At 43.0% G+C, this 27,720-nt stretch overlaps 1 protein-coding gene across 5 annotated transcripts in view; it reads left to right on the forward strand.

Moving 5' to 3' along the window:
* COBL (cordon-bleu WH2 repeat protein) overlaps window positions 1-27,720 on the forward strand; it is a 307,991-nt gene that overhangs the window by 89,598 nt on the left and 190,673 nt on the right. For all 5 annotated transcript variants that reach the window (XM_012496980.2, XM_012496981.2, XM_012496979.2 and 2 more), the window contains exon 2: window positions 7,702-7,905. In XM_012496980.2, coding sequence (XP_012352434.1) covers window positions 7,702-7,905 — 204 coding nt within the window. The remainder of the gene's footprint in view (window positions 1-7,701; window positions 7,906-27,720) is intronic.

The raw sequence follows: 27,720 nt of genomic DNA on the forward strand, positions 1-27,720 counted from the left end.
CTGAGACTCAGGGGCATGTGGCAGTTTAAAAAGAGCAGGGTCTCTGCACAAGTCTAAGGAAGTCATCAGAGCTGGGACCTTGCCCAGCTCCTGCTAGGCACACCCATAGCAGGTGCTCCTGGTTGGTGGCATGCAGGCTGGAGTGCATCTTGCCTAGAAGAAGGTCCATGGCCTTCATCAGATACTCAAAGAAGTACCTGACCCTAAAGGTATTCAGGGGTGCTTGAGACTAACCTGGGGCCTGTTCCAGCTCTGCCACCTACCTCATGTCATGCCTGGGCATGTCCTTCCATCTCCCTGTGACTCCAGCTCTTCCTCTGTCTCCTGAGGCAGTTGAACACAGTCCCCATGTGTCCATCTGAGCCTCGTGGAACCTTGAGCACTGAAGGAAGTTCTTGGAGGCCCAACTCAGTTTGCAAATAAGGCTTGTCCAGACCCCACATCAGAGTAAAGGGGTCGTCTCTACAACTATGTGCTGGAAACCTTCACTGAGGAGTATTCTCTAACCTGACCCCTCATCAGCCGGCACTGCAGGGCACCAGCGTTCCAGTATGTGTCAAGGAGTTCAGACATCCTAACATCAGTCTGCCAGGAACCCTGGTGCTTGTTTTCAAGAAGTAATTAAGGATGGAGGCAGTGGTGCAAAATGTGTAGGTGGTGTCCTAGGCTCAGAAAGACCTGGGCTAGAATTCCAGTCTTTTCCAGCTGTGTGATTGTGAGAAGGTTACTTAACTGGTTGGATCCTCAGCCACCCTATCTGTAAAATGGGGAGAATACACTTGCATATGAAGTTGCTGGGGGTATTGAACATACACAGTGTGGCATGGTGGCTGGATCATGGCGTGTTTAGAAAATGAGGGCTTAAATCAGATTAGTGTTGGACTCAGGGATGTGGGAGCTGGTACAGGATGCGAGGATTCTTCATTCCCCTCTTTGGTAACCAGTTCTGCAGGCTGCGGTAGCACTCAGCTGTCTTCTGGGCATCTTTCTGACTTTTTATTATTGCTAAGAAAACTGGCCGCTGACTCGGCAGCTGAATACTCACTCACTCACTCACTCACTCACTCACTCACTCACTCACTCACACAGTGGTGACCGAATTCCTTCCCTGAGCCCAGCACTTCACTTACCAGCGATGAACAAGAAAGTCATGGTTCCTCTTCCCTTGGTAGAGGGAAGTCTACAACTGTGGCTGCAAATAAATAGCCAGACACAAACCAGACACAGCTTATGTACCGCTTGTAAACAGGATGAGGCAAACATCCTATTGCTGAAGAATCTCATGGAGAGAGAATGGCAACTCCCTTCTGCCTGCAACATAAACAGACTCTCTTAGCCAGGAGAGCCGGGTGTGCCTGGTTTCTCTCTGAAATTCCCTTTAAGCACATGCGGTTTGCCAGCAGCCAGCCGGAGTAGCCAACATGGTAAACAGGCACCCATGGTGTAGACGTGCCATTCAGGTCAGCTGGCCTCAGCATCACTGTGGATTTCCCAGTCCACTTTTCTTGGACAGTAAGAAATTGTTATACCTTCACGTCCACAGATGACATTTCCAACTGGAAAGATGGAAGAAACATAAAGCATAGTGCTTTCGAACTCAGGGTCTGGGAAGGTACAGAGACGCATGAATTTTCCCTTTTCAGCATGTGGTGCCTGTCTACCTCAGCCTGACCAGCCTGGCTGGACAGTGGCTGTCACCTTTAGAGTTAGGTTTTAATTCAGCTACCTGGGCCCCACACCTGCGATTCACATTCACTGCACCATGTCACCTAAGATCCTCTGACTTTCAGTGAGTGGATTTCAAGCCTTCTGCTGCATGTTGAAGAGCTCTCAGAATAAAAACCCAGCTGGGAGCTTCCAGCTGATGTGGGAATTAACAAGCGTCATCCTGAAACTTAGTAAATGTGTGATGGTTTTAAGCTAAAATCATTTGGAGCTATTGTTGATGACCTTGGAAATGGCAGAAATGTTTTCATATATATATTTTTTCATTTTATAAACAGTTCCTGCCAGGGCACACCCAGGTTTTTCCAACCTGGAGGGATCAAAGGAAACTTGAGTTGTGTGTGCTGTGATTCATTCCCTGCCGAGTCCCAAGGACTTGCCCTGCCTCCTACTGGAGGGGGTGAGAGGAAGGAAAGCTGGATTACCCAGCCTGCATGCACTGCCAGCCGGGAGCACCTGCCATGGGTGTGCCCAGCAGGAGCCGGGCAAGGTCCCAGCTCTGATGGCCTCTTTAGACTTGTGCAGAAGACCTGCTCTTTTTAAACTGCCATATACACCTGAGTCTCAGACTCAACCGCATGACATCTCCACAGATGTTTGAGAAAGGCATCCCCTGCTTGGTAAGCTAATGACTTTTCACACCTGAGTACAGATGTGGAGTCCCCGCGTAAATAGCAGCCATTCTTTCCCAGGCTGAGCCACTCACAGGCAGAGGAAGCCAGGCATCTTCTGTTTTGTGCTGTGACTGTGTTAGCTGCAGGATGGCGCTTGCGTTCAACAGAAGCCACACTGAAAGGCACGAAACAGACAATGGGTAACAAGCCTGGTCTAAGCCTGTGCAGGTCATCCACATGCACAGGCCATCCACACACACAGTCCACCCGCACTCACAGCCTGCCCACATGCATGGGTCGCCCCCGCACGCACGGGCCGCCCACACGCACAGGTCACCCCCACACACAGGCCATCCACATGCAGGCGAATCACCTGAAGTCAGGAGTAGCCTGACCAACATGGTGAAACCCCATCTCTACTAAAAATACCAAATTAGCCAGGTGTGGTGGCACATGCCTGTAATCCCAGCTACTTGGGAGGCTGAGGCAGGAGAATCACTTGAACCTGGGAGGCAGAGGTTACAGTGAGCCAAGATTGCGCCATTGCAGCCCAACCTGGGCAATAGAGTGAGACTCCATCTCAAAAAAAGAAAAAATAATAATGAAATAAAAAACCCAGACACCAGGTGTGCTGTCTGTCAGGTGTCCCTAGCCCGGGCATGCTGTTTTAGCATCTTCTCCTGTGATGTGCAGTACAGCATTTTTTTTTCCTTTTTCCCTTTGAGGACTTCTCCTCCTGCCCCAGGCTTTGTCTCTTTTTCTCATTTCTGAAATTTGTGCTCATCTTTAAGACTGTTCAAGGCCTCCTTGGCTAGGGTGTTAGGGTGGACACCCCACTAATGAGGTCTACGCAGGTTTTTTCTCCCTCAGAAAGCTTGGTTCATTTGAAACATTTCTTATTCTGCAATCTCTTTTTCATTCCTATCTCAGGCTTTTAGAAGTCCGCAGTGTTTCTTGTAGGCAGGAACTATGTATAATTTTCAGTGGTGTCAATATCATCATCATCAATAAGCATTTTTAAGTACGGTCATACGTAGCTTAATGATAGGGGCGCACTCTGAGAAATGTATCCTTAAGGGATTTCATCCTTGGGTGAACATCACAGAATGTACCCAACACATACCTACATGGTACAGCCTACTACACACCTAGCTGTATGCTATAGCCTATTGTTCCTGGGCTGCAAACCTGTGCAGCATGTTACTGTGCTGAACACTGTAGGCAAGTGTAACACAATAGTAAGCATTTGTATGTCTCAACATGTCTAACCATAGAAAAGGTATTACAGTCTTATGGGACTGTGTATATGTGGTCCGTCAGTGACTGAAGCATTGTTATGTGGTAGATGACTGCACCCACAAATATGAACTACCTTATGCTACATATTGAGAATACAAATGTCCTTGCTGCCTTCTAGAATTGTTAAATAATAATTGAATTGGTATTTAATGAATGCCTTAAAACTGGGCATATTTTAAGCTCCCCAAGTGCTTCCAGCCACAGTGCAGCCAACGTAGATATCACTGATCTCAGCTATGTGTGTGCCCAGGCCTGGAGCACCCAGAAATGGGTTCTCTGACAACATTTTGAGCCATGTCTTTGAGAGCAGAACAAGTGAGGCAGAGAGTACAGTGAGGCCAAGGCGGTTGGGGGACTGGTTGGTTTCCTGGAAACTGGAGCTGTAGGCCAGTTGCCAGAAGAGTGGAGGATATTGAAGAATGGTTCAGGTCTAGGGTTGGTGGAGATCTTCAGACTCTCTGGAAGTTTGGATGTGAGTTTACAGCCCTACAAGGCACAGATGTGTTACGTCACTGAGCCAACAGGTCCAGCGGTCAATAGGTCCAGATGGAAACACACAGCCATTTTTTACGTGAAAGTGTCCAGGCTTCATCAAATTTTTTTTTCCCAAAAGCAGCCCAAAATTCATTTTGTTAGTATGACATATTCCAATTTTTAAAATGTTGGCTAACTTTAATGTGTACACGTGCACACGCAGGCACACACACATACATGCACACACTAATGCACACAGCACTCTGCTGGGCAAACAAACCTCCCTGGGGCCCTTGCAGCCTGCTGGTTGCAGCTTAGACCACAGCCAGTGGGCCCTGCCAGGCGTGTAAGCAGTGCGTGCCCCGAGCAAAGTCAGGCCTGAGAAGACAACAGTCCTCGCAGGCTGCTCCTAGTCACACTGTGGAGGGAAGGGTGGAGTGTGTACCGTATGTGATTCACGTGACTCCACCTTCGTGTGTGCTGTAGAGATGAGGGCTTGGACCAGGGTGTTGACACTGGATGTGGGGAGGGAGGGTGGATGAAATTCTATTACAAGGGTGCCTCTGGGTAGTTGGGGACAGATTATTTGTTGGGGATAAGTGTGGGGCAGTCAAAACCTCTCCCGCCTCTCTCCAGCCTCTCACTCCCATTGTGGTGCCGGCTAAATGAATAAATGAATAAATGCTGCTTCCTGTTTGAACTGGTGAGTTCTAAAGGAGTTCAAGCTAGCTAAATTGGAAAAGATACTCTTTTCCTAAAAATGGAAAACACTTTTTTTTTTTTTCCCCTGAAAGCACCTTTGGGAAGTAATGCTAATGGCTCAGAGCCTGGGCTTCTAGCCCTAGACCAAAGGGTGGTTAATGAAAGAATCCATAAGCTGTTTCTCTCTGTCTTGATTTTTTCCATCTCTGAAATGGTATGGAATCTCTTCTTTGTAATAATGACTGAATAACAGTGGTTAAATTTCAGGCTTTGAAACCAAATTGTCTTCAGTTTGTCAGTTTTACCTCTCTGTGACTTTGGGAAGGTGTGCTCACACTTTCAGCTATAAAATAGGAGTATCAATAATACCTCCTTAAAGTGGTATATTGAGGAATTGAATAAATATTTAGTCCTTACAATGGTGCCATATATGTTGACTATTTTATTTTTATTTCTATAAATTGAAAGAAGTATATAATGGATAAGGATATAACAAAAATTATAAATATTGTAAGTGTAAGCCTTTTAATAAGAAAAAGAGAATTTTTACCTACTTATAGCAGAGGATGAGATCTGAATGTTATTTTATTATTATTATTATTATTATTATTATTATTATTGAGACAGAGTTTCACTCTTGTTGCCCAGGCTTGGGTGCAGTGGTGCGATCTCGGCTCACTGCAACCTCTGCTTCCCAGGTTCCAGTGATTCTCCTGCCTCAGGCTCCCAACTGGCTGGGATTACAGGCATTTGCCACCACGCCTGGCTAATTTTTTGTGTTTTTAGTAGAGACAGAATTTCACCATGTTGGCCAGGCTGGTCTTGAGCTCCTGAGTCAGGCAGTCTGGCCGCCTTGGCCTCCCATAAGTGCTGGGACTACAGGCATGAGCCACCACACCTGGCCCCCGAATATTATTTTAATGACGTGAATGTGAGTAACTTTACATTAACCAGTGACATGAATGTCAGTAAGTTTACAGCCTCATCTAATCACTTTTGCTGTCATTTTAAATGACGGCTTTCATTTTATAAGTAATACTTATACAAATGATGCTATAGAACAATTAGGAAATGTGTACAGATAAAAACAGCAAAACGTATGTCATACTACCCATCACCCAAGGTCATTTTTGCCAATTCCTTATCTTTCTAAACTGCTTTATGATCCATTGCTGTAATTAATGTAGACCTCCCTTTAAAAATAGAATTTTCCTAAACAAATAATATTCTGAACCTTGTTATTTAAAAAAGCCTGTATTGAGCATTTTTGCACATAGAACAGTATACTTTTAAGGTTTATTTGCCTAGTTCTGGTATAACATAATTTATTGACATTGTCTTTTATTGATGCATGATTAGATTATTTATTTGTTATGATTGACACATGATTAGATTATTTATGTGTTAATTTATTAATGTATGGTTGGGTTGTTTGCCGTTAGAATTTATGTCGTGATGACCATCTTTGAGCCTCCCACAACGCTGTCTTGTGGGATTGTTTAGAGTAAATTTCTAGGAAAGGAATTCCTGTGTCTCTGATCCTTCATGCCAGATGCCTTCGGAAGACCACTCTGAGCAGAGGTGAAAGTGTGCTGAGGCTCTCACTGCCTCTCTGCGGACCCTCTAACTAGGGTATGGCCAGAGCGGGAGGGAGGCAGCAGGAGCAAACCCTCTGGAGTCAGCCAGGTCTGAGTTCCATGTCTGTGCAGGCACCAGATAATTGTATGCCTTTGGGTGAGCCACAGATCTCTCAATAAGGTAAACTTGGTAAGGTTATTATTAGCATAGGTCCTAGTGAATGTTAAGTGTCAAGTAAGTACTTGACCTGCTACCACGACAATAAAATACCAGGGTCTATATAAAGTAATGTTCTTATATCAAAATATGTACATACATATATATACACACATATACATGTATTCTATATATAAAATAAGGTACCTGTATAAAACAAGGCCAGTTGCTTTCCCTGGCTAATATGGAGGAAACAAGAATTTCTAAAAATGTTCATCAGAACCAGGGCCTACTTGAGGGTGGAAGGTGGGAGGAGGGTGAGGATTGAAAAACCACCTGTTGGGTACTGTGCTCACTACCTGGGTGATGGAATAATCTGTACACCTAACCCTGGTGACACGCAATTTACCTGCACATGGACCCCTGAACCTAAAATAAATGTTAAAAGAAAATGTTCCTCAGTGTGGGTGACTCATAGGTGTTTAGAAATCCCCCACAAGGTGAATTGAGCATTTGAAGCACAGTCTGAAATAAGGTGAAAACAAAGGCGAAGGGGATTATGCGTTAGTTACCCCTTTACCATCACCCTCATCCTTTCCCTGCCAAACAGCCGCATCCGTCCACGGTGGCCGTGTGGACAGGTGGTGGTGTGATCGACTTTCTGGCTAATTTAGCACAACACATCCTTGAGATCATGGATCCATAGACTCCAGATCCTCAGAACTGGCCATAGATTTGGAGCTGGGGCAAGATTTAATAGAGTGTTGCATGTGTCAGCGAGCCCACCTGATTCATCGTGATCATTAATTCGTGTGATATGTCATCCCTGTGACAATTCAGAAAGGGTTGGGCCAAACCCCGCTGCACCCACCCTCCCCTTGACCAGATCCTGTGAAAACAGGCTTGTGTACCTCCCTGACAGCAAGCACGTTTTTAAGGTGTTTCTTTCCGGGAATGCTTCCTTTCAGTAACCCTTTCTCTATTTTGTTTACTTTATTAGTTTTTACTTGTTTGGGGGACATTGATTTTAAAAAGGCCATGGCACTCGGAAGGTGCTCCTGAAGACAGACCTGAGTATGTGTAAGAATGAATTATTCCGAGGCTGGTAGGAACATTGCCACTCACTCTGTGCCTCTGTGTTGTGGTTTTTAAGGAGGAAGATGAAGGCTCGTGCTCCCCCACCTCCTGGAAAGGCTGCCACTCTGCACGTGCACAGTGACCAGAAGTCCCCCCATGACGGGGACCTCGGGTCGCAGCAGAACTTGGTTCGCATGAAGGAGGCGCTGAGGGCCAGCACCGTGGATGTCACCGTGGTCCTGCCCAGCGGGCTGGAGAAGAGGAGCGTGCTCAGCGGGAGGTGAGAGCCAGTGCTGCGGGAGGAGTCGCTGTACTCACTTTGCGAGTATAGCGGGGAGAATGGAAAGGCGGATGTTGATGTATTGCATTTTCCTCCTCATCAGGTCTGACCTCAGGGAACTCATGGATATAAATCGGGCCTAGTGATTACTTAGAGCGGCCTGAACTGTCTGTCGTACCTGGGGTCAGCTTATGCTAACTGATCCAGCCATGATGGCTCACCAGATGCTTAGGAGAGCTGGGGCTCCAGGGCTCCCTCCTATAAGGAGGCAGGCTTAGAAAGGAGGGCAGGTATAGCAGTGACCTACACCCCTGGGTGGGACAGCAGCCACAGTGTGCCTCAGGCATCCTCAGCTCTGAAGGGACCCAGCCAGGAGGGCAGCCTCCTGAATTAACCATTCCCACACCTACTTGCAGCAACATGTGGAGGTGTGTGTACAACTGGCAATCAACTTTCTAAAGTGAAAATATTTCAGGTTTAGATGAAGGAATAAACCAACCCAATCATGGATTTCCAATTTAAGGGCTTGAATTTGAGACCCTCAGTTCCCACATGCACTCTTCTCAGGACTGATCTGCCCATGGCTGAGTGTCCCACTCCACTTCACTCACAAAAGGTGCGGCTGAAACATTGGCAAAGCCTCCTTCATCATAGCATTTTGAATTTATGACCAATAGATTTGCACATTTTATGTTTGACAGTGATAAAAATAATCATAATTTTATTGTTTAAATAGTTTTGTGCTATTCTTACTGATACTTTAAGTGATAACCCAATGTATAATAAAAAAATCTAACAAAGTCACAGAAAAAAGTTAACTATAATTTATGCATGTTTTTACTGTAGAGAAGTATGATAGAATGATTAATTACAAAAACTTTCAAGCATTCATACATATTTGTATAATTCTGATGCAGCATTGAATTGAAGCAGTATTTATAAGAAAACAAGGAGAGTAAGAAATGATATAAAATGGGCTGGGCACGGTGGCCTGTAGTCTCATCACTTTGGGAGGCTGAGGCAGGCGAATCACTTGAGGTCAGAAGTATGAGACCAGCCTGGCCAAAATGGTGAAACCCCATCTCTACTAAAAATGCAAAATAATTAGCCAGGCATAGAGGTGCATGCCTGTAGTCCCAGCTAATCGGGAGGCTGAGGCAGGATAATTGCTTGAACCCAGGAGACAGAGGTTGCAGTGAACCGAGATTGTGCCATTGCACTCCAGCCTGGGCAACAAGAGCGAAACTTCATCTCCAGAAAAAAAGAAATGATATAAAATGTTTTATTCTTATGAAGCAGTTTGCTCAAGTAATGTTAATGGATAATGGTGAAAATTAAATCACTCTGGGTGATTTTATTCTCACAGATGCCTTTTAAAAAGTGACGTAAGCATTTTATTTTAAAATACCAGTATTTAGATTATAGTTGAAATTACCTAATCCTTTGCAACTATTTTGTTACTTCATCAAATTAACCAGTTTATAATCAAAATTCCAGGTGACAGTCTAATTGGCAAAGGGGTGCATATGTTTTTCAAAAGTATTTTATGAGATAAGTGAATAAAAATTTGGGGAGCATTGCTCGAGGCCTCGGAATATACCTAGGATTGGAACTGTTGAGTCGTGGGATACAGTATTTCAGCTGTACCAGGTGAGGCCAGCCTGCTCTCCAGTGTGGGCCACTGGGCTAGAACAGGAGGTTGCTTCTCAGTGGGGGTCCTGTGGCTGCGGTCATAGCAGGAGGGCTCAGGCACAATTAGCTATCTACAGTGGATCAAGGTGGGAGGTGCCTGGGCTCAAAGCCTGGTCCACTGGAAGCCACTATCTCTTGCGGCAGTTCTATAGGCTTTCCCCCCAGGGTTCATGCACAGTGGAGTGACAGGAGTTTCTGTGAGTTTCTTTGTTTTATAAAGTAGTCATAGGCCAAAGTACACTTTTCCTATATAACTTTGTAACATAAGAAATTAGTCACATTATTATAGGTTTAAAAAACACTTTAGTGTATGCATGAAATTTTCTCAGTGGGTATATTAGGGTTTACTTGCCATTCTTATATTTTAGCCCAATTCCTAGGTACATATTTTGTTTAGAAAATGGCATTGTGGGCCAGGCGTGGTGGCTCATGCCTGTAATCCCAGCACTTTGGGAGGCCGAGGTGGGCGGATCACCTGATATCAGGAGTTTGAGACCAGCCTGGCCAACATGGTGAAACCCCGTCTCTAATAAAAATACAAAAAAATTAGCCAGGCGTGGTGGCGCATGCCTGTAATCCCAGCTACTCGGGAGGCTGAGGCAGGAGAATCGCTTGAACCCGGGAGATGGAGATTGTGGTGAGCCGAGATCACGCCATTGCATTACAGCCTGGGCAACAAGAGAGAAACTCCATCTCAAAAAAAAAAAAAAAAAAAAAAAAAAGAAAAGAAAAGAAAATGGCGTTGTGGATCATGTCTTAATCCTGCAGTCCATGGATCCAGTTTTACGAATGCACGAGGAAAGGATAGAATGCCCATTCTAAAAGTAAAAATATTATTTTAAAATAATGCTTTCATTTCTTTTACTTCCCTTATAAAGTAGAGGTTGCCACCATGTAGTTCTGTAATGTAGTGACTGAGAATAGGTGCAGCCTTAGAGATGGAGTATTAAAATAATGTTATCTTTCTTAAGTAGTGAATTATTATCCCCTCTCATGGTTTCCTGAAGCATCAGTAAGTTATAGCAGCAGCTGTGAGCTGCTGCCAGTGGGTCTTTGGTGGGATAACTATTGCGGATGCAGTAGCTCCTTGCTTTGGGAATTGGTTTTACGTTATGCTCTTTATTAATATGAGAGTGGGCTGCAGTTAAGTTCCTGATCCTTGCTTAAAATAGATCTACTTATTTTTTGTCATTGTGGTTTCTCTTCTGTCTTAAAAAGTGGGTTTAGTAAAGAACATGCCACCTTTTCATAGGGTAAGCAAGGAGTTTGTAATTTATAGTCAGCCCCTTAACTGTGTTATTTCCTGACATGAAAGATTCCACAAAGGAAACACATTAGTAATTGGATGCTGATAATCCCATTTGGAAAATCAGTGAATTTTTTTTTTTTTTAGCTTCCCTTGAATTTAGAAACATAAATAAAAGTTGAAGTCTGTTCTTACAGATTAAGACATGAGAATTGGTGCCCTGAGCCATTCATAGGGGAAATGTTCTGGCCTACCTTAGGGATGGTATTACCAAGCACCCCACACAGTGGCTGGACAGAGGCCACAATCCCATCACTTTAATTGAGGCACAAGAAAAGAAAAGATCTTTCGGTCAGGTGCAGTGGCTCATGCCTGTAATCCCAGCACTTTGGGAGGCTAACGTGGGTGGATCACCTGAGGTCAGGAGTTTGAGACCAGCCTGGCCAACCTGTCTCTACTAAAAGTAAAGAAAATTAGCTGGGTGTGGTGGTGCTTGCCTGTAATCCCAGCTACTCGGAAAGTTAAGGCAGGAGAATCACTTGAACCTGGGAGGCAGAGGTTACAATGAGCTGAGATTGTGCCTGTGCACTCTGGCCTGGGCAACAGAGTGAGACTCCGTCTAAAAAAAGAAAAGATCTTCAAAGAGCCCTTTACAAAAGGGTGTCAGGTATTTAGTATGCTAGGCTGTGTCATTGTGATGTGGTCAGTGCCTTGCATCCAAGCTGGTGTTCAAGGCCAAGGGCTGGGGCAGAAGAAGGCAAGCCTTCCTTTTGCAGAAGAGAGGAAATCTGCCTCATATTCAGTCCTGTGATTCTGCCTCTACAGGCCATTGCACCCCCTTTACAACAGACAAGCTTAGACCTGTGCAGGGAGTTTTAGGTCCCTGTCTGTGTGAAACAGCACAGGAGTCTTGCAGCAGCAGGTGTTGGGTCTCCATGTTCCTTCTGTAGAGGGCTCACCTGTTTTCACATGCAAGGGAAGGGAGGCTGGGAGGGACCCTCATCCCACTCTGTCCTGCGAAGGTATTGATGGAGCACATGTGCAGCCTCTGAAAGGCTGTGGCCTTGGCCTTGCACTCTTGGATGTGAGGTCCTGGCCCCGGAGGCTGAAGGAAGTAACTTTCGAGAGGACAGCTTTGCTGCCATGCACTGTTGAGTAGGCCCCAAGAAGGCTGTTCCGAAAGTCACAAGGTTAAAAGTCAGGTGCACCTTGGTGTGATTATGCTTCTATTGGAAGACTACCCTTTACAATAGAGTAAATTCCTGGGAGCCAGAGCCCACTTTGGTAACCTGAGCTAGAAGTGAGTCTTTTTTTTTATTTTTTTTATTTTTTATTATTATACTTTAGGTTTTAGGGTACATGTGCACAATGTGCAGGTTTGTTACATATGTATCCCTGTGCCATGTTGTTTTGCTGCACCCATTAACTCGTCATTTAGCATTAGGTATATCTCCTAATGCTGTCCCTCCCCCGTCCCCCTACCCCACAACAGTCCCTGGAGTGTGATGTTCCCCTTTCTGTGTCCATGAGTTCTCATTGTTCAATTCCCACCTATGAGTGAGAATATGCGGTGTTTGGTTTTTTGTCCTTGCGATAGTTTACTGAGAATGATGTTTTCCAGTTTCATCCATGTCCCTACAAAGGACATGAACTCATCATTTTTTATGGCTGCATAGTATTCCATGGTGTATGTGTGCCACATTTTCTTAATCCAGTTTATCGTTGTTGGACATTTGGGTTGGTTCCAACTCTTTGCTATTGTGAATAGTGCTGCAATAAACATACGTGTGCATGTGTCTTTATAGCAGCATGATTTATAGTCCTTTGGGTATATACCCAGTAATGGGATGGATGGGTCAAATGGTATTTCTAGTTCTAGATCCCTGAGGAATCGCCACACTGACTTCCACAATGGTTGAACTAGTTTACAGTCCCACCAACAGTGTAAAAAGTGTTCCTATTTCTCCACATCCTCTCCAGCACCTGTTGTTTCCTGACTTTTTAATGATGGCCATTCTAACTGGTGTGAGATGGTATCTCACTGTGGTTTTGATTTGCATTTCTCTGATGGCCAGTGAGTCTTGGCATGTTCAGTGGGTATGATCATCTGGATCCTCACTCATCACTTCTAATGCCCGCCTTCCCAACCTCCCTATGATGTTTCTGCCCCATTAAGGCTTTGTTTGTGTGGGCTTAATCCGAACGAAGCTGAAAAAAAACAAAAACATGCCAAAAAGCCCACTGTGATTTGCAGAATGTGATCAATGTCCGATTTCTAATATGTTTTCTTTATGAAAATCTTTTTTGTGGGGAAGTGGCAAGGTTAAGGAGCTGGCTATAAACTATGAACTGCTTATCCTCACAAAAGGTGGACACATTCTTCCTAAACGTTCACAGAAGGTGCTGTTGGTGTTTTTGATATTGGTGTTATACCAATTATACATAAGGGAGGTCTCATGGTGTGAGATCTTGATGGATTAAAGCATGTGATCATGCTTATTTATTCATTGGTCAAAATATATACTGAGTTTGTTGCTAACTTTTGTGAGGCACTGTGAAGAAGACTCCTCAGCAAGTAGAGAAAAAAAAAATAGCATTTGCAAAATGCCGGTTTATGTAAGAAGCAGGGCATTCAATATTGCTTGAAGCTCGGCTCAGAAGCAGGAGGTATGTTGGCCTGGACACTGGTATGGCCTGTACTGAAGAGTATCCTGTAGGCCTCCCTGCAGCTCCACCAATCTCAAACAAGACTGCGTGTGCCACTGGGAACTGCACTAAGCAGCGCTAGGCAAGCAATGAGGAAGCTGGTGCATTGCAGTATTAATTTTCTTCAAACACAGGAAAAATAGTTTTATATGAAAAGTAGCATACAAAATTGACATGCATTTTTAAGCCCAGCACCAACAGGTGATTTTAAGGGTAACTGGGCTATGTCAGGGGCCCCCAGGGTACATGTTGATTGATCTGCTGAGTGAGAATCACATAGAAAACAACTAACTTGCTTATAATCTGGACACAGAAGGCTCTAGATTATGAAGTAAGGTGACTTCCAAGATGTAGGCCAAAAAATGAGGAGACCAGAATTAAGAAAGGTTACAGTTACTGTGGTCAGCAAAGGGATTCCTTCAAGGCTGAAGCCAACCAGAATGCACTCCATGTCTGAGATCACCTGTTCACACCTGTCCAGGTAACACATCCCATCTGGACAGGGTAACTGGCGGTTTTCCCAGGTTCCCAGACTCTGTACATCACCTCTTTCCATGTCGAAGAACACAACCAGCATTGTCTTTCTTTTTTTTTTTTTTTTTAAGTACATAGAGTCTTGCTCTGTCTCCCAGGCTAGAGTGCAGTGGTGGCACAGTCTCGGCTCACTGCAACCTGTGCCTCCGAGGTTCAAGTGATTCTCTTGCCTCAGCCTCCCGAGTAGCTGGGATTGCAGGTGCGTGCCACCACGTCCAGCTAATATTTGCATTTTTAGTAGAGACAGGGTTTCACCATGTTGGCCAGGCTGGTCTGGAACTCCTGACCTCAAGTGATCTGCCTGCCTCGGCCTCCCAAAGTGCTGGGATTACAGGCGTGAGCCACCGTGCCCAGCCAGCATTGTCTTTTAACAGTTTTGAAATGTGGATGCCTTTATAGAAGGCATTCCCTTTCCAGTTAGCAGCAACCCCCGTCTCTCCCTAAATTCACATCGTGAGAGCCCTCACAGACTGGTAGCAGCTGCTTGGCCCCGGGAGGTGTGTGGGTTTGTGAGGGCTTGGCCAACTCTCTGAGGTCTGACACCATCCTCCTCACTGTGGCTCTGTTGTTAGTCATGGGTTTCGTTTCCGGCGATGTGGCTTCTGATTTGCATCTGCGAGGTAGGCCCTTGCCCACCTCAGTTGACAGGCCTGGGACCCAGGCCTCTCAGAAACTGCATCCTTACAGAGAACTCAGCCTCACAGCTAGACTTCCCCAGTTCTGGGCTTCCTCAGGTCACCTGTCTCCACATTGACCATTTTTGTGTTCTGCTGATGTGTCCCTTTGTGTAGGGCCTTGTCAGCATGAACTGCCTGTAGTGCAGTGGGCCACAAGCTTTTTGGCACCAGGGACTGGTTTTGTGGAAGACAGTTTTTCCACAGACCAGGCTGGGGATGGCTTCGGGATGATTCAAGCACATTATGTGTATCATTAGGTTCTCATAAGGAGCGCATACACAGTTCACAACAGGATTGATGCTCCTATGAGAATCGAATGCCACTGCGATCGGACAGGAGATGGAACTCAGGGGGAAATGCTTGCTTGTCACTGCTCACCTGCTGTGCAACCTGGCTTCTAACACACCATTGACTGGTCCTTGTCTGTAGCAGGGGGGTTGGGGACCGCTGCTGTAGAGGACCCATATTAAGCTGTCAGACTGGACTCTCTCCCAGGGCTTGACTCTGTTATACCAGAGTCTGCCTCGTGCAGAGCTTAGGGCCACACAGTGGCGTTGGTCCCACACAAGAAACTAGGCCACTCTGGGCCAGTTTAAGATTTGACAGTTCATACAAATTAAATTTGTTTTAACATTGTGTTGGGAAGTAGCTACAGCTACTTTAAAGTGATTTGTAAACTTGGCACTGAGTTACCTATTTACTTAACACATACGTACTAAGTGTGCACGTCCTAGGTACTTAGAGTCTAGCAATTCTCAAAGTGGGGTTCCAGACCAGCAACAATGGCCTCACTTGAGAACTTGTTAGAAATGCAAATTCCCAGCCCTTCCCCAGACCTGAGTAGAAATGCTGGGGAGGAGCATAGCAACCTGTGTTTCAGCAAGCCCTGAAGGTTCAGATTGCGTGTTAAAGTTTGCAATCCCTTGCTATGGTGCATGTCACTAGCTCTGCTAGATGTCAGGGATACTCGATGAGTACATGGTCCTAAGAATGAGCCCAAGGTCTCACTGGTGGGGTGGCATGAACAGGGGGACTGTAGAAATGATTCGTGTCAGTGGCTCAAGAACAGCCCTTGGTAGCCTCATCACAGAGTATTTTTCAGTCCATTTCCACACTGAGTGGGGTCTGAGGATCTGGTAGGACAGCTGGCTTGTAATGTAGATTTAAGTCCCCTCAATTAGAGAAGGGTAATTCATTAATCGGCCAGGGTCTGATGGAAATGGAAGTAGGACTTGGCCTCTCTGACATTGTGTGTTCCTCAAGCAATCTTTTGCTGTTGCCTGCTTTCTGAGGGGCAGTGGCCCCTCTGCACTAGGATGGGTATTGGCACAGGCTCTCCATTTCTTGTCTAGGGCTCTGCTAAGATTTCAAAAAGAACCACCTACAAAAGAAAACCAGTTTTTTTTCTAATTGAAGTCACTGACTCAAACAAAAAATTTTTTTGAAGTCTGTACACATTTGGAAAATATTATTTTTAAAGAAGTATAATAATTCTACTGTTAAGTTTAAAATCAGAGACCACAACAAATACGAAAAAAAAATAACATTTACCTCTACCTTATGAGCACTTAAAAGGCATTTGGGGGAACAGAGGTAAAGAAGTTAGAGGTAAAAACGATGTTGCGGAGGAAGGGGAGAGAAACCTGAAAGGCCTGCTCTCATAACCCCCTCCACCCCTGCTCTCTTGATTTTAAGGTAATCATTCCATTTTGTTACTGTCTTTTATCCTTCCATTGAACCTGAGATTTAACCTGAATATAGGTAGATGATGAGAGAGAGAGAAGGAGAGGCAGGGAGAGAAGGAGAGAGATGAGATTTTTCTTGATGTCTGTGTAGTCAATGAAGATAGCGGTCCTATTAGCCCTAGGCACTTTCCTAACATACCTGACTCTTTGTTTGACATTCTGACAGGGTCTGATTGTCTTAGTTTTATTCTTTGTACAATTGGAGAAACTCTATTCTGCATTGCTTCAAAGATGTTGCTTTGAAAGGGTCTAATATCTTGGTATTTGCCGAGAGCAGGATGGTGTTTGGCAACATACAGACAGGTGATCCTCTGCCCTGAGCTAGGTGAATGCCTTACTATGTAGAATCCAAAATAGAAAAGGTGGGAACAAATTAACTCATTTATTTAGCAAGTACTGACCTTGTGCCTACCACATGCCTGGCACTGTGCTCAGTGCCTTAAAAATGTTACTTCACATAAAACTCTCTCCACCCTGTGAGGTGGGCACTGTCGTTCTGCTCTCACCAGTAATAAAGCTGAGGCACAGAGGATGCAGTCGGCCCCACCCAGGTCAGAGAGGCAGTGAGCACTGGTACCAGGATTCCATCCCAGGCAGGCTGTTCTGAGTGCCGTCACTGCACCCAGTGCTGATGTGAGAAATCATGCCTAATCCCTAATCAATGGGCAAAGCTGCAGATCAGGATGGGGCTGCTCCATCAGAGGTGGTGAGGAGGGGAGGTCAGACCCCGGAGTTGGCGAGAATGTGTGAGTGGCCAGGCAGCCTCTTCCACTTACCCGTGGCCCAATGGCACAGTGACCTACTGAGGTCTTGTGGAGGGATGCACTTGTAACACCCAATTAGAGAATCATTAATCCTTTGTCCTCAGGAGATGAGAGGCAGGTTGGGATCTGACGAGCGTGTAAGGAAAATGCACAGGGAGTAGGCAGCAGCTCTGACTCTCTGTCCATTTTTGGGCACTGCCATTGTCCCAAGGGTGGCCTCTCTGGGTGAATTCTACAGTAGCATCAAAGGAGGCTAGAAAGAACTGGCTGTTTGGAGTTTGGCATTTGAAAATGTCAGCCAGTAGCAACTTAAAGGGCGTGGTGCAAAGTAGCAGAAACGGCATTCCCTCACACCTTGCTGTGCAAAGACGTGCTCCAGAAAAGTGTGTAGTGGAAAAGCAGTCAATCAAGCTGAATTTTACATGAGACTGGGAAGGGTCACACAGAGTCTCAAACCCTGCAGGAAATGTCATAAGATGAGTTCCTGCTTTTGGACCCATGGCCTCACAGGGTTGAGCTTGTGTGTGTCCAGGTTCTTTAATGCCACCAAGTCACGTCTTCCTTAGAAAGCTATGTTTACCTGACACAAATAGAGGCAGCCCCAGAGAGAGCAAAGCAGCAGCCAAAGCTGGAGCTCCTGGCAGCCCCCAAACCTCCCACTTTCATGTGGAAGCCCCGCTGTCCTGGGTGCGGGTTCCAGCCCTGGGAAGGGATGGTGTCTGAGGTCTCCTCCAGGTTGAGAGGGTAACTGTGCCCTGCAAGTAACTTAAGCATGTCTGATAACTCATGTCTGTGGGGACTGGGTTTTATTATCATGTCCCTACAGGGTTTGGGGGTGGAGTTTTGCCTCCCCCCAATTTAAATTTGGGCAGGTGGGTTGTTGATGATCTACTCCCACCCTCGACTGCTGAAGATATCATGGCAGCTTTCACATGAGGAGCACTCGCTGGGCAGAGCTGCCTTCACGGGGTGGGGCAGGGGTGTAAAGGCCCACATTGTGGAGGATTGACCAGCAGACTGTATTGTGGAGATCCATTTGGCACACAAGGTGGAGATTTGGGCACTCAATTATTTATTTGGCTGCAATTAATACACTCCTCTGTGAGCACACTGCATACTGGCTTCTGCCGTGGCCAGGTGGGATAATTCTCTGTGCTGGGGAAAAGCTGTGGAGCCCCGGGCTGTCCACTCCCTTTCACCTCTCTAGATGCTCCAAACCTGTCACCAGTTGTTGGACTAAAAGAACAAAGGATCACAGTAGTAGCATTTGTGTAATTTTTGTGTTTGATAACTGATTTGTATCTGTTTACTGGGTAGAGACAGCCTCTTGGTGGGGATTAGAGGGAAAGCAAGTCAGGTCAGACAAGAGTGGACCCCAGCTCCCCTGCGTCATGGAAACCCAGGGACCCACTCCCCATCCTCAGACTGCAGGAGGACTGGAGGACACCATGGGCGGTGCACGATGTGGCCATAGGCTCATCACAGATACACAGGATGTGGTCAGGAGCCTGTGGTGTTCGCATTTTTAAGAAGTGTTCGCTATGCTGAGGGTTCTCTGTGGACTGTCGTGTCTGCAGGTGCATGGTGATGTTCTCCCTGTTTTGTTTCCTGGAGCTCTTCATTGAGATGAAGGTTTTTACTCAGGATCTGAAAGAATCAGAACTCATGGTAGTTATTAGCCTGCATGCCCTGCTGTGGGGTTCTGGAGGGTTGGGGCTGCCCAGGCCGCACCAGGTGCTCCCACCGCCACCAGCACCCACTTCCCAGGGGTGTCTAGTATCTTCCTCACTGGCACCTCCTGTTCCTTAATCACTTCCTGGAGAGTGGATGAGGGTAAATATTGTCATGGAGATAGCTTTGAGCATTGTTTGTATCAATGAGAACATTATTGATGCTCTTTTCTTGTAGCATTGGCATGAGAAAGAGGGCACTTTAGGGATTCTTGTAGGATTGGGTTTGCCTGTGGGTTTATGGTTCAGTGTTAGGGCCCTGCAGCTCGTGCTCAGGGTCACGGAGGAATGAACGAGTGTCTCTGGCTGATGAGGCACCTAGGGCTTTGCAAATTTTTTGTTTGAGTTCAGAGACAAAATTTTATTTATTTTAGAGTCTTCCAATTGACTTAGTAACACATTACACCCACTAGGTGATGTGTAATCGCTTGTTAAATTAAATGTGTACTTGTATTCCAGTTTCCTTCCATTCCTTAACCAAAAAAAATGTCCACTGTACCAAGTACCTATTGGGAAAAGTGACTTTCTTTTTTTTTTCTTGTGTTTTATTTTCAGCTTTATTGGGAGTGTAATTGACAGATAGAAATGGTATATATTAAAGGTGTATAATTTGATGTTGATATACATATATATTGGTGAAATCGCCACAAAGTAGTTAACACATCTGTCACTTTACAGACTTGTGTGTGTGTGTGTGTGTGTGTGTGTGTGTGTGTGTGTGTAGTGAGAACACTGAAGGTCGACTCTCTTAGCACATTTCAAGTATACAGTGCAGTATTGTCAGCTGCAGTCCTCATGGTGGACATTAGACACCAGATCTCCAGAGCTTACGTGTCCTTCGTAACAGAAACTGTGTGTCTTTGACCACCTCCCTATTGCCCGGCCCCTGCAACTACTATTCTATTCTCTGCTTCTAGGAGTTCAGCTATTTTAGATTCCACATATAAGTGAATCAGGTCCTGTTTGTCTTTCTGTCTGGCTTTTACTTAGTGTAGTGTCCTCCAGCTTCATCCATGTTGTCACATGTGGCAGGATTTCCTTCTCTTTTAAGACTATGTAGTACTTCATTGTATATACGTGCCACATTTTCTTTATCCATTCATCCATTGACAGTCATTTAGGCTACTTCCACTTCTTGGCTATTGTGAATACTGCTGCAATAGATACTGTGAATAGCGCTGCAATAGATACGGGAGTGCAGATATCTCTTAAAAATTCTGATTTCATTTTCTTTCTTTTTTTTTTTTTTTTTGAGACAGTCTCGCTCTTGTCAACCAGGCTGGAATACAGTGGCGCGATCTCGGCTCAGTGCAATCTTTGCCTCCTGGGTTCAAGCAATTCTCCTGCCTCAGCCTTCCGAGTACCTGGGAGTACAGGCATGTGCCACCATGCCTGGCTAATTTTTGTATTTTTAGTGGAGATGGGGTTTCGCGTTGTTGGCCAGGCTGGTCTTGAACTCTTGACCTCAGGTGATCTGCCCACCTTGGCCTCCCAAAGTGCTAGGATTACAGGCGTGAACCGCCGTGCCTGTACATTTTCTTTAGAAATATGTACCCAGAACTGGGATTGGTGGGTTATATGGTAATTCTATTTTTAATTTTTTGAAGAACCACCAGACTGTTTTCCATAATGGCTGTACCAATTTACATTCCTGCCAGCAATGTTCAAGGTTTTCTTTTTCTCCACATTCTCACCAACACTTGCTATTTTTTGTCTTTTTGGTAAAATTGCCATTCTAACAGGTGTGAGGTGATATTGTGGTTTTGAATTGCACTTTCCTGATGGTGATGTTCAGTATACCTGTTGACCATTTATATGTCTTATTTTGAGAAATATCTATTCAGATCCTTGGCCCATTTTAAGGGGGTTATTTGCTATTGAGTTGTTTGAGTTCTTTATCTATTTTGGATATTAATCTGTTAATTGGATATGTGGCTGTCAAGTATTTTCTCCCATTCTATAGATTGCACTTCTCTCTGTTGACTGTTCCTTTGCTGGACAGAAGCCTTATAGCTTGATGCAGTCCTATTTGTCTATTTTTGCTTTTGCTCTCTATGCTTTTAGTGTCGTATCTGCAAAAAAAAAAAAAAAAAAAAAACCCAAAAAACAAAAACAAACAAACAAAAAACTGCCCAGACCAATGTCATGAAGCTTTTTCCTGTGTTTTCTTCTCATAGTTTTATGGCTTCAAATCTTATATTTAAGTGTTTATAGTCCATTTTGAGTTTTTTTTAATATAGAGTGAGATAAGGGTCAGATTTCATTTTTCTGCATGTGGATATTCAGTTTTCCTGGCACTGTTTATTGAAGAGATGGTCCTTTCCCCATTGTGACTTCTTGGCATCCTTGGCAAAGATCTGCTGACTCTTAATGCATGGATTTATTTTTGGGCTTTCTATTTTGTTCCATTAGTCTACATGTTTGATTTTCTGCAAGTACCATACTATTCTGTGCACTATAGCTATATAAGATATTTTGAAATCAGGATGTTTGATACCTCCAGGTTTGTTCTTCTTTCTTAAGATATCTTTGAGTATTCAAGATCTTTTGTTGTTATATATGAATTTTTGGATTGTTTCTTTTCCATTTCTGTGAAGAATGCCAATGGGATTTTGATAGGGATTGCATTGAATCTGTAGGTCTTTTTGTGAGATATGGAAATTTTAACAATATTAATTCTTCTAATCCATGAACACAGGACATCTTTACATTTATCTGTGTCTCCTTTGATTTCTTTCATCAATGTATTATAATATTCAGTGTACCAATCTTTCACCTGTTTGGTTAAGTTTATTCCTAAGTATTTTATTATTTATTATTGCAATTTTCCTACTTTCTCAATTTCCTTTTTAAATGGTTTATGTATAGAAATGCCACAGATTTTTTTGGCTGGGTGTGGTGCCTCACGCCTGTAATCCCAGCACATTGGGAGGCCAAGGCGGATGGATCACGAGGTCAAGAGATCGAGACCATCCTGGCCAACATGGTGAATCCCTGTCTCTACTAAAAATACAAAAATTAGCTGGGTGTGGTGGTGCGTGCCTATAGTCCCAGCTGCTTGGGAGGCTGAGGCAGCAGAATCACTTGAACCTGGGAGGCAGAGGTTGCAGTGAGCCGAGATAGCACCATGCACTCCAGCCTGGCAACAGAGTGAGACTCTGTCTTAAAAAAAAAAAAAAAGCCACTGATTTTTTTGTAGTGACTTTATATTAAGCAACTTTACTTAAATTGTTTATTACTTTTAACAGTTTTTTCTTGTTGAGTTTTCAGAGCTGTCTATGTGTATGATCATATCACTTGTAACCAGGGATAATTTCAGTTATTTTTTGATATATGTGCCTTTTATTTATTTCTCTTGTCCAATGCCTCTGGCTAGGACTGCCAGTACTGTATTGAATAGAAGTTGTGAGAGCATACATCCTTGCTTTGTATGGACCTTGAAAGCTTTCAGTTTTTCTCCATTGATTATAATGTTAGCTGTGAGCTTTTTGTATATGGTTTTTATAATGTTGAAGTAAATTCCTTCTCTGTCTTTTTTGGTGAGAGTTTTAGCATGCATGGATATTGAGTTTTGTCAAATGCTTTTTCTGTATCCATTGAGATGATTATGTAGTTCCTATGTTTCCTTGTGTCGATTAATTTGCAAATGTTGAACCATCCTTGCATCTCAGGGAGAAATCCTACTTAGTTATGGAGTATAATCCTTTAAATGTGCTGTCGAATTTTGTATGCTAGTATTTTATTGAGGATTTCTGCATCCATGTTCGTCAGGAATATTAGCCTATAATATTCTTTTATTTTGGGATCTTTGTCTGACTTTGGTGTCAGCATGATTCTAGCCTCATAAAATTTGTTTGGAAATATGTCCTCTTTTTCTATTTTTTTTTGGAAGAGTTTAAAAAGGACTAGTATCAATTATTCCTTGACTGTTTGATAGTGTTCATCATTGAATCGATTTAGTCCTGGACTTTTCTGTTTGTGATGAGATTTAATTGCTAATATAGTCTCTTTATTTGATATTGGTCTCTTCAGGATTTCTGCTTTTCCTTGACTCAATTTTGGTACATGTCGAGGAATTTATCCATTTTTTTCTTTTTTTTAGGGATTATGCGATTTGTTAGTGTATTTTTGTAATACTGCCTAGTGATCTTTTTTATTCATATTTCTTTTTTTAATATGTAAATATATGTATATTTAATATAGAATTTTTTTTATTATTATACTTTAGGTTTTAGGGTACATGTGCACAATGTGCAGGTTTGTTACATATGTATCCATGTGCCATGTTGTTTTGCTGCACCCATTAACTCGTCACTTAGCATTAGGTATATCTCCTAATGCTGTCCCTCCCCACTCCCCACACCCCACAACAGTCCCCAGAGTGTGATGTTCCCCTTCCTGTGTCCATGAGTTCTCATTGTCAGTTCCCACCTATGAATAAGAACATGCGGTGTTTGGTTTTTTGTCCTTGCGATAGTTTACTGAGAATGATGTTTTCCAGTTTCATCCATATCCCTACAAAGGACATGAACTCATTATCTTTTATGGCTGCATAGTATTCCATGGTGTATATGTGCCACATTTTCTTAATCCAGTCTATCGTTGTTGGACATTTGGGTTGGTTCCAACTCTTTGCTATTGTGAATAGTGCCGCAATAAACATACGTGTGCATGTGTCTTTATAGCAGCATGATTTATAGTCCTTTGGGTATATACCCAGTAATGGGATGGCTGGGTCAAATGGTATTTCTAGTTCTAGATCCCTGAGGAATCGCCACACTGACTTCCACAATGGTTGAACTAGTTTACAGTCCCACCAACAGTGTAACAGTGTTCCTATTTCTCCACATCCTCTCCAGCACCTGTTGTTTCCTGACTTTTTAATGATGGCCATTCTAACTGGTGTGAGATGGTATCTCATTGTGGTTTTGATTTGCATTTCTCTGATGGCCAGTGATGATGAGCATTTTTTCATGTGTTTTTTGGCTGCATAAATGTCTTCTTTTGAGAAGTGTCTGTTCATGTCCTTCACCCACTTTTTGATGGGGTTGTTTGTTTTTTTCTTGTAAATTTGTTTGAGTTCATTGTAGATTCTGGATATTAGCCCTTTGTCAGATGAGTAGGTTGCAAAAATTTTCTCCCATTCTGTAGGTTGCCTGTTCACTCTGATGGTAGTTTCTTTTGCTGTGCAGAAGCTCTTTAGTTTAATGAGATCCCATTTGTCAATTTTGGCTTTTGTTGCCATTGCTTTTGGTGTTTTAGACATGAAGTCCTTGCCCACGCCTATGTCCTGAATGGTATTGCCTAGGTTTTCTTGTAGGGTTTTAATGGTTTTAGGTCTAACATGTAACTCTTTAATCCAACTTGAATTAATTTTTGTATAAGGTGTAAGGAAGGGATCCAGTTTCATCTTTCTACATATGGCTAGCCAGTTTTCCCAGCACCATTTATTAAATAGGGAATCCTTTCCCCATTTCTTGTTTTTGTCAGGTTTGTCAAAGATCAGATAGTTGTAGATATGTGGCATCATTTCTGAGGGCTCTGTTCTGTTCCATTGATCTATGTCTCTGTTGTGGTACCAGTACCATGCTGTTTTGGTTACTGTAGCCTTGTAGTATAGTTTGAAGTCAGGTAGCATGATGCCTCCAGCTTTGTTCTTTTGGCTTAGGATTCATATTTCTAAGATATTTGTTATAATAGCTCCTCTTTCAGTTTTTAAGTCTTCTCTCTTTTTTTAATACAGCCAAGAGTTTTTTTTTTAATTTTTGTGTTCTCTATTTCAATTATCTTTGCTGTAATCTTTATTATTAACTTCCTTATGCTAACTTTGGGCTCAGTTTGTTTTTATTCTTGTTCCCTGAAGTGTAAAGTTAGGTTGTTTATTTGAGATCTTCCTCCTCCTCCTCCTTATTATTATTATTGTTGTTATTATTTTTCCAGACGGCGTCTCTCTCTCTCTCACCCAGGCTGGAGTGCAGTGGTGCGATCTCGGATCACTGCAAACTCTGCCCTCTAGGTTCAAGCAATTCTGCTGCCTCAGCCTCCCAAGTAGCTGGGATTACAGGCCCGTAATCCCACGCTCGGCTAATTTTTATATTTTTAGTAGAGACAGGGTTTTACTGTGTTGGCCAGGCTGGTCTCGAACTCCTGACCTCAAGTGATCCACCTGCCTCGGCCTCCCAAAGTGCTGGGATTACAGGCGTGAGCCACTGTGCCCGGCCCTTCCTTCTTTTTAAATGTAGGATCTTACTGCTATAAACTTCCCTATTAGTATTAGTTTTGTTCCATCCCATAAGTTTTGACAACTTTTGTTTCCATGTTCATTTGTCTCAAGATATTTTCTAAATTCCCTTTTGATTTCTCCTTTGACTCAGTGGCTGCTCAAGATTGTGTTGTGTAGTTTCCATGTACCGTAGTCCTCCCTCTCTGTGGGGGATTTGTTCTAAAACCTCTGGTGGATGCTTGAAACCACAGATCGTACTAAAGTTTATATATACCATGTTTTTTCCTATACATACACATCTATAATAAAATTTAATTATAAATTGGATATAGTAAGAGATTGACAACGAATCAATTTAAAAATAAAATATAACAATTGTAACCATATTGTTATAATAGTTATCATACACTGTGGCTATAACTTTTGCAGATTGAGGCACAACTGCAAAACTAGCATAAATATCTTTTTTCTTCTTCACAATTTTAGGGATAGAAGATTCATTTTTACCATAGATCTTAGCAACCTCAGAGTACTTTTTTTCTTTCCTTATTAAGTCAAGAACTTTTACCTTTGCACTTAATGGATGCAGTTTATGGCTTTTCTTTGGCATCATTACTCTTGAGGTTTGAGGCCATTATTAAGTAAAGTAAGGGTGACTGAAACACAAGCGCTGCAATACTATGACAAGCGATCTGATAACGGAGATGGCTATGAAGTGACTAGTAGGCGGGTAGAGTATATAGTGTGAATACATTGGACAAAGGGATGGTTGATGTCCCAGGCAGGATGAGGCAGGGTGGTGCAAGATTTCATCACACTGATTAAATTTGTGAGTTGTTCATTTATGAAATTTTCCATTTAATATCTTCAGACTGTGGGTAAAATATTACAGAAGGTGAATTCCATGTATTTTTTTCATTCTTAAAAATACTGTTATTGATTGCTAATGTCATTCCATTATGGCTGGAAAAGGCATTTGGAAGATTTGGATCTTACTAAAATTTTCAGACCTCTTTTGACACATAACTTGTTATATACCCTGAAGAATGCTCCATATGCTCTTGAGAAGAATCTGTATTCTTCTGATATTAGATGGACATTATATATCTTAGGTCAATTTGGTCTATAGTGTTGTTCAGTTATTCTATTTTCTTATTGATTGATTTTTCTACCAGAATGATCTATCCATTACAGAGAGTAAAGTTTTGAAGTCTCTTCATATTATTGTATTATTATGGTATTGCTGTCTCTTTCTCCCTTCAGATTTATGAGTGTTTACTTTACATATTTAGGTGCTTTCATGTTGGTGGTATAAGTATTAATATTTATAACTATTGGATCTTTCTGTTGAATTGTCCCTTATGTCATTATATGATGACATTTGTCACGTGACAGTTTTGACTTAATAAACCCTATTTTATTTAATGACAATATAGCTACCCCTGCTCTCCTTTCTTTCTTTCTTTCTTTTTTTTTTTTTTTTTTGAGGCAGAGTCTTACTCTGTCGCCCAGGCTGGAGTGCAGTGGCACCATCTCGGCTTACTGCAATCTCTGTCCCCTGGGTTCAAGCAATTCTTCTGCCTTGACCTCCCGAGTAGCAGGGATTAAAGGCGCCCACCACCACGCCCAGCTAATTTTTGGTATTTTTAGTAGAGATGGGGTTTCACCATGTTGGCCAGGCTGGTCTCGAACTCCTGACATCGTGATCTGCCTGCCTCGGCCTCCCAAAGTGTTGGGATTGCTGGCGTGAGCCACCATGCCCGGCTCCTTTCTTTAAACTTTTTTATGAAATATCATTCTTCATTCTTTATTTTCAACCTCTATGTGTCCTTAAATCTAAAATGAGTCTCTTGTAGACAGCATATAGTTTATTATTATTATTTTATTTGTTCATCTACAGTATTTCTTTTTATTGGAGAGTTTAGTACATTTGAATTTCAAATAATTATTAATAGGTAAGGACTTACTCTTGTCATTTTGTCATTTGTTTTCTACCTTTATTATAGTTCTCTTACTCCTCTTGGTGTCTTCCTTTGTGGTTTGATTATTGTAGCAGTGTACTTTGATTCTTCTCTCTTAATCTTTTTTGCATCTACTGTACATCATGTGTGTGTATTTGTGTGTGGTTACCATAGAGTTTACACTGAATAATTTATAGTTACAGCAGTCTGTTTGAAGCTGATATCCACTTCACTTCAATCATATACAGGCACTCTACACTTTACTTCCCCCTCCCACAGACACTTTATGTAACTGATGTCACATTTTATTTTTCTGTATTGTATTTCCATTAGCAAATTTATGTGGCTATATTTATTCTGACAACTTGCCTTCTAATTTGTATACTAGTGTTTAAAGAGATTTGTGTGTACCATTTCAGTATTACAGTATTCTGTGTTTACCTTTAGCAGTGAGATTCATATTTTCATGTGCTTTCATGATGCTGTTTATCATCTTTTCATTTCAGCTTGAAAAACTAACTTCAGCAGGTCTAGTGG

This window comes from Nomascus leucogenys, chromosome 17 (genome assembly GCF_006542625.1).
Source record: "Nomascus leucogenys isolate Asia chromosome 17, Asia_NLE_v1, whole genome shotgun sequence".
Taxonomy (NCBI): Eukaryota; Metazoa; Chordata; class Mammalia; order Primates; family Hylobatidae; genus Nomascus; species Nomascus leucogenys.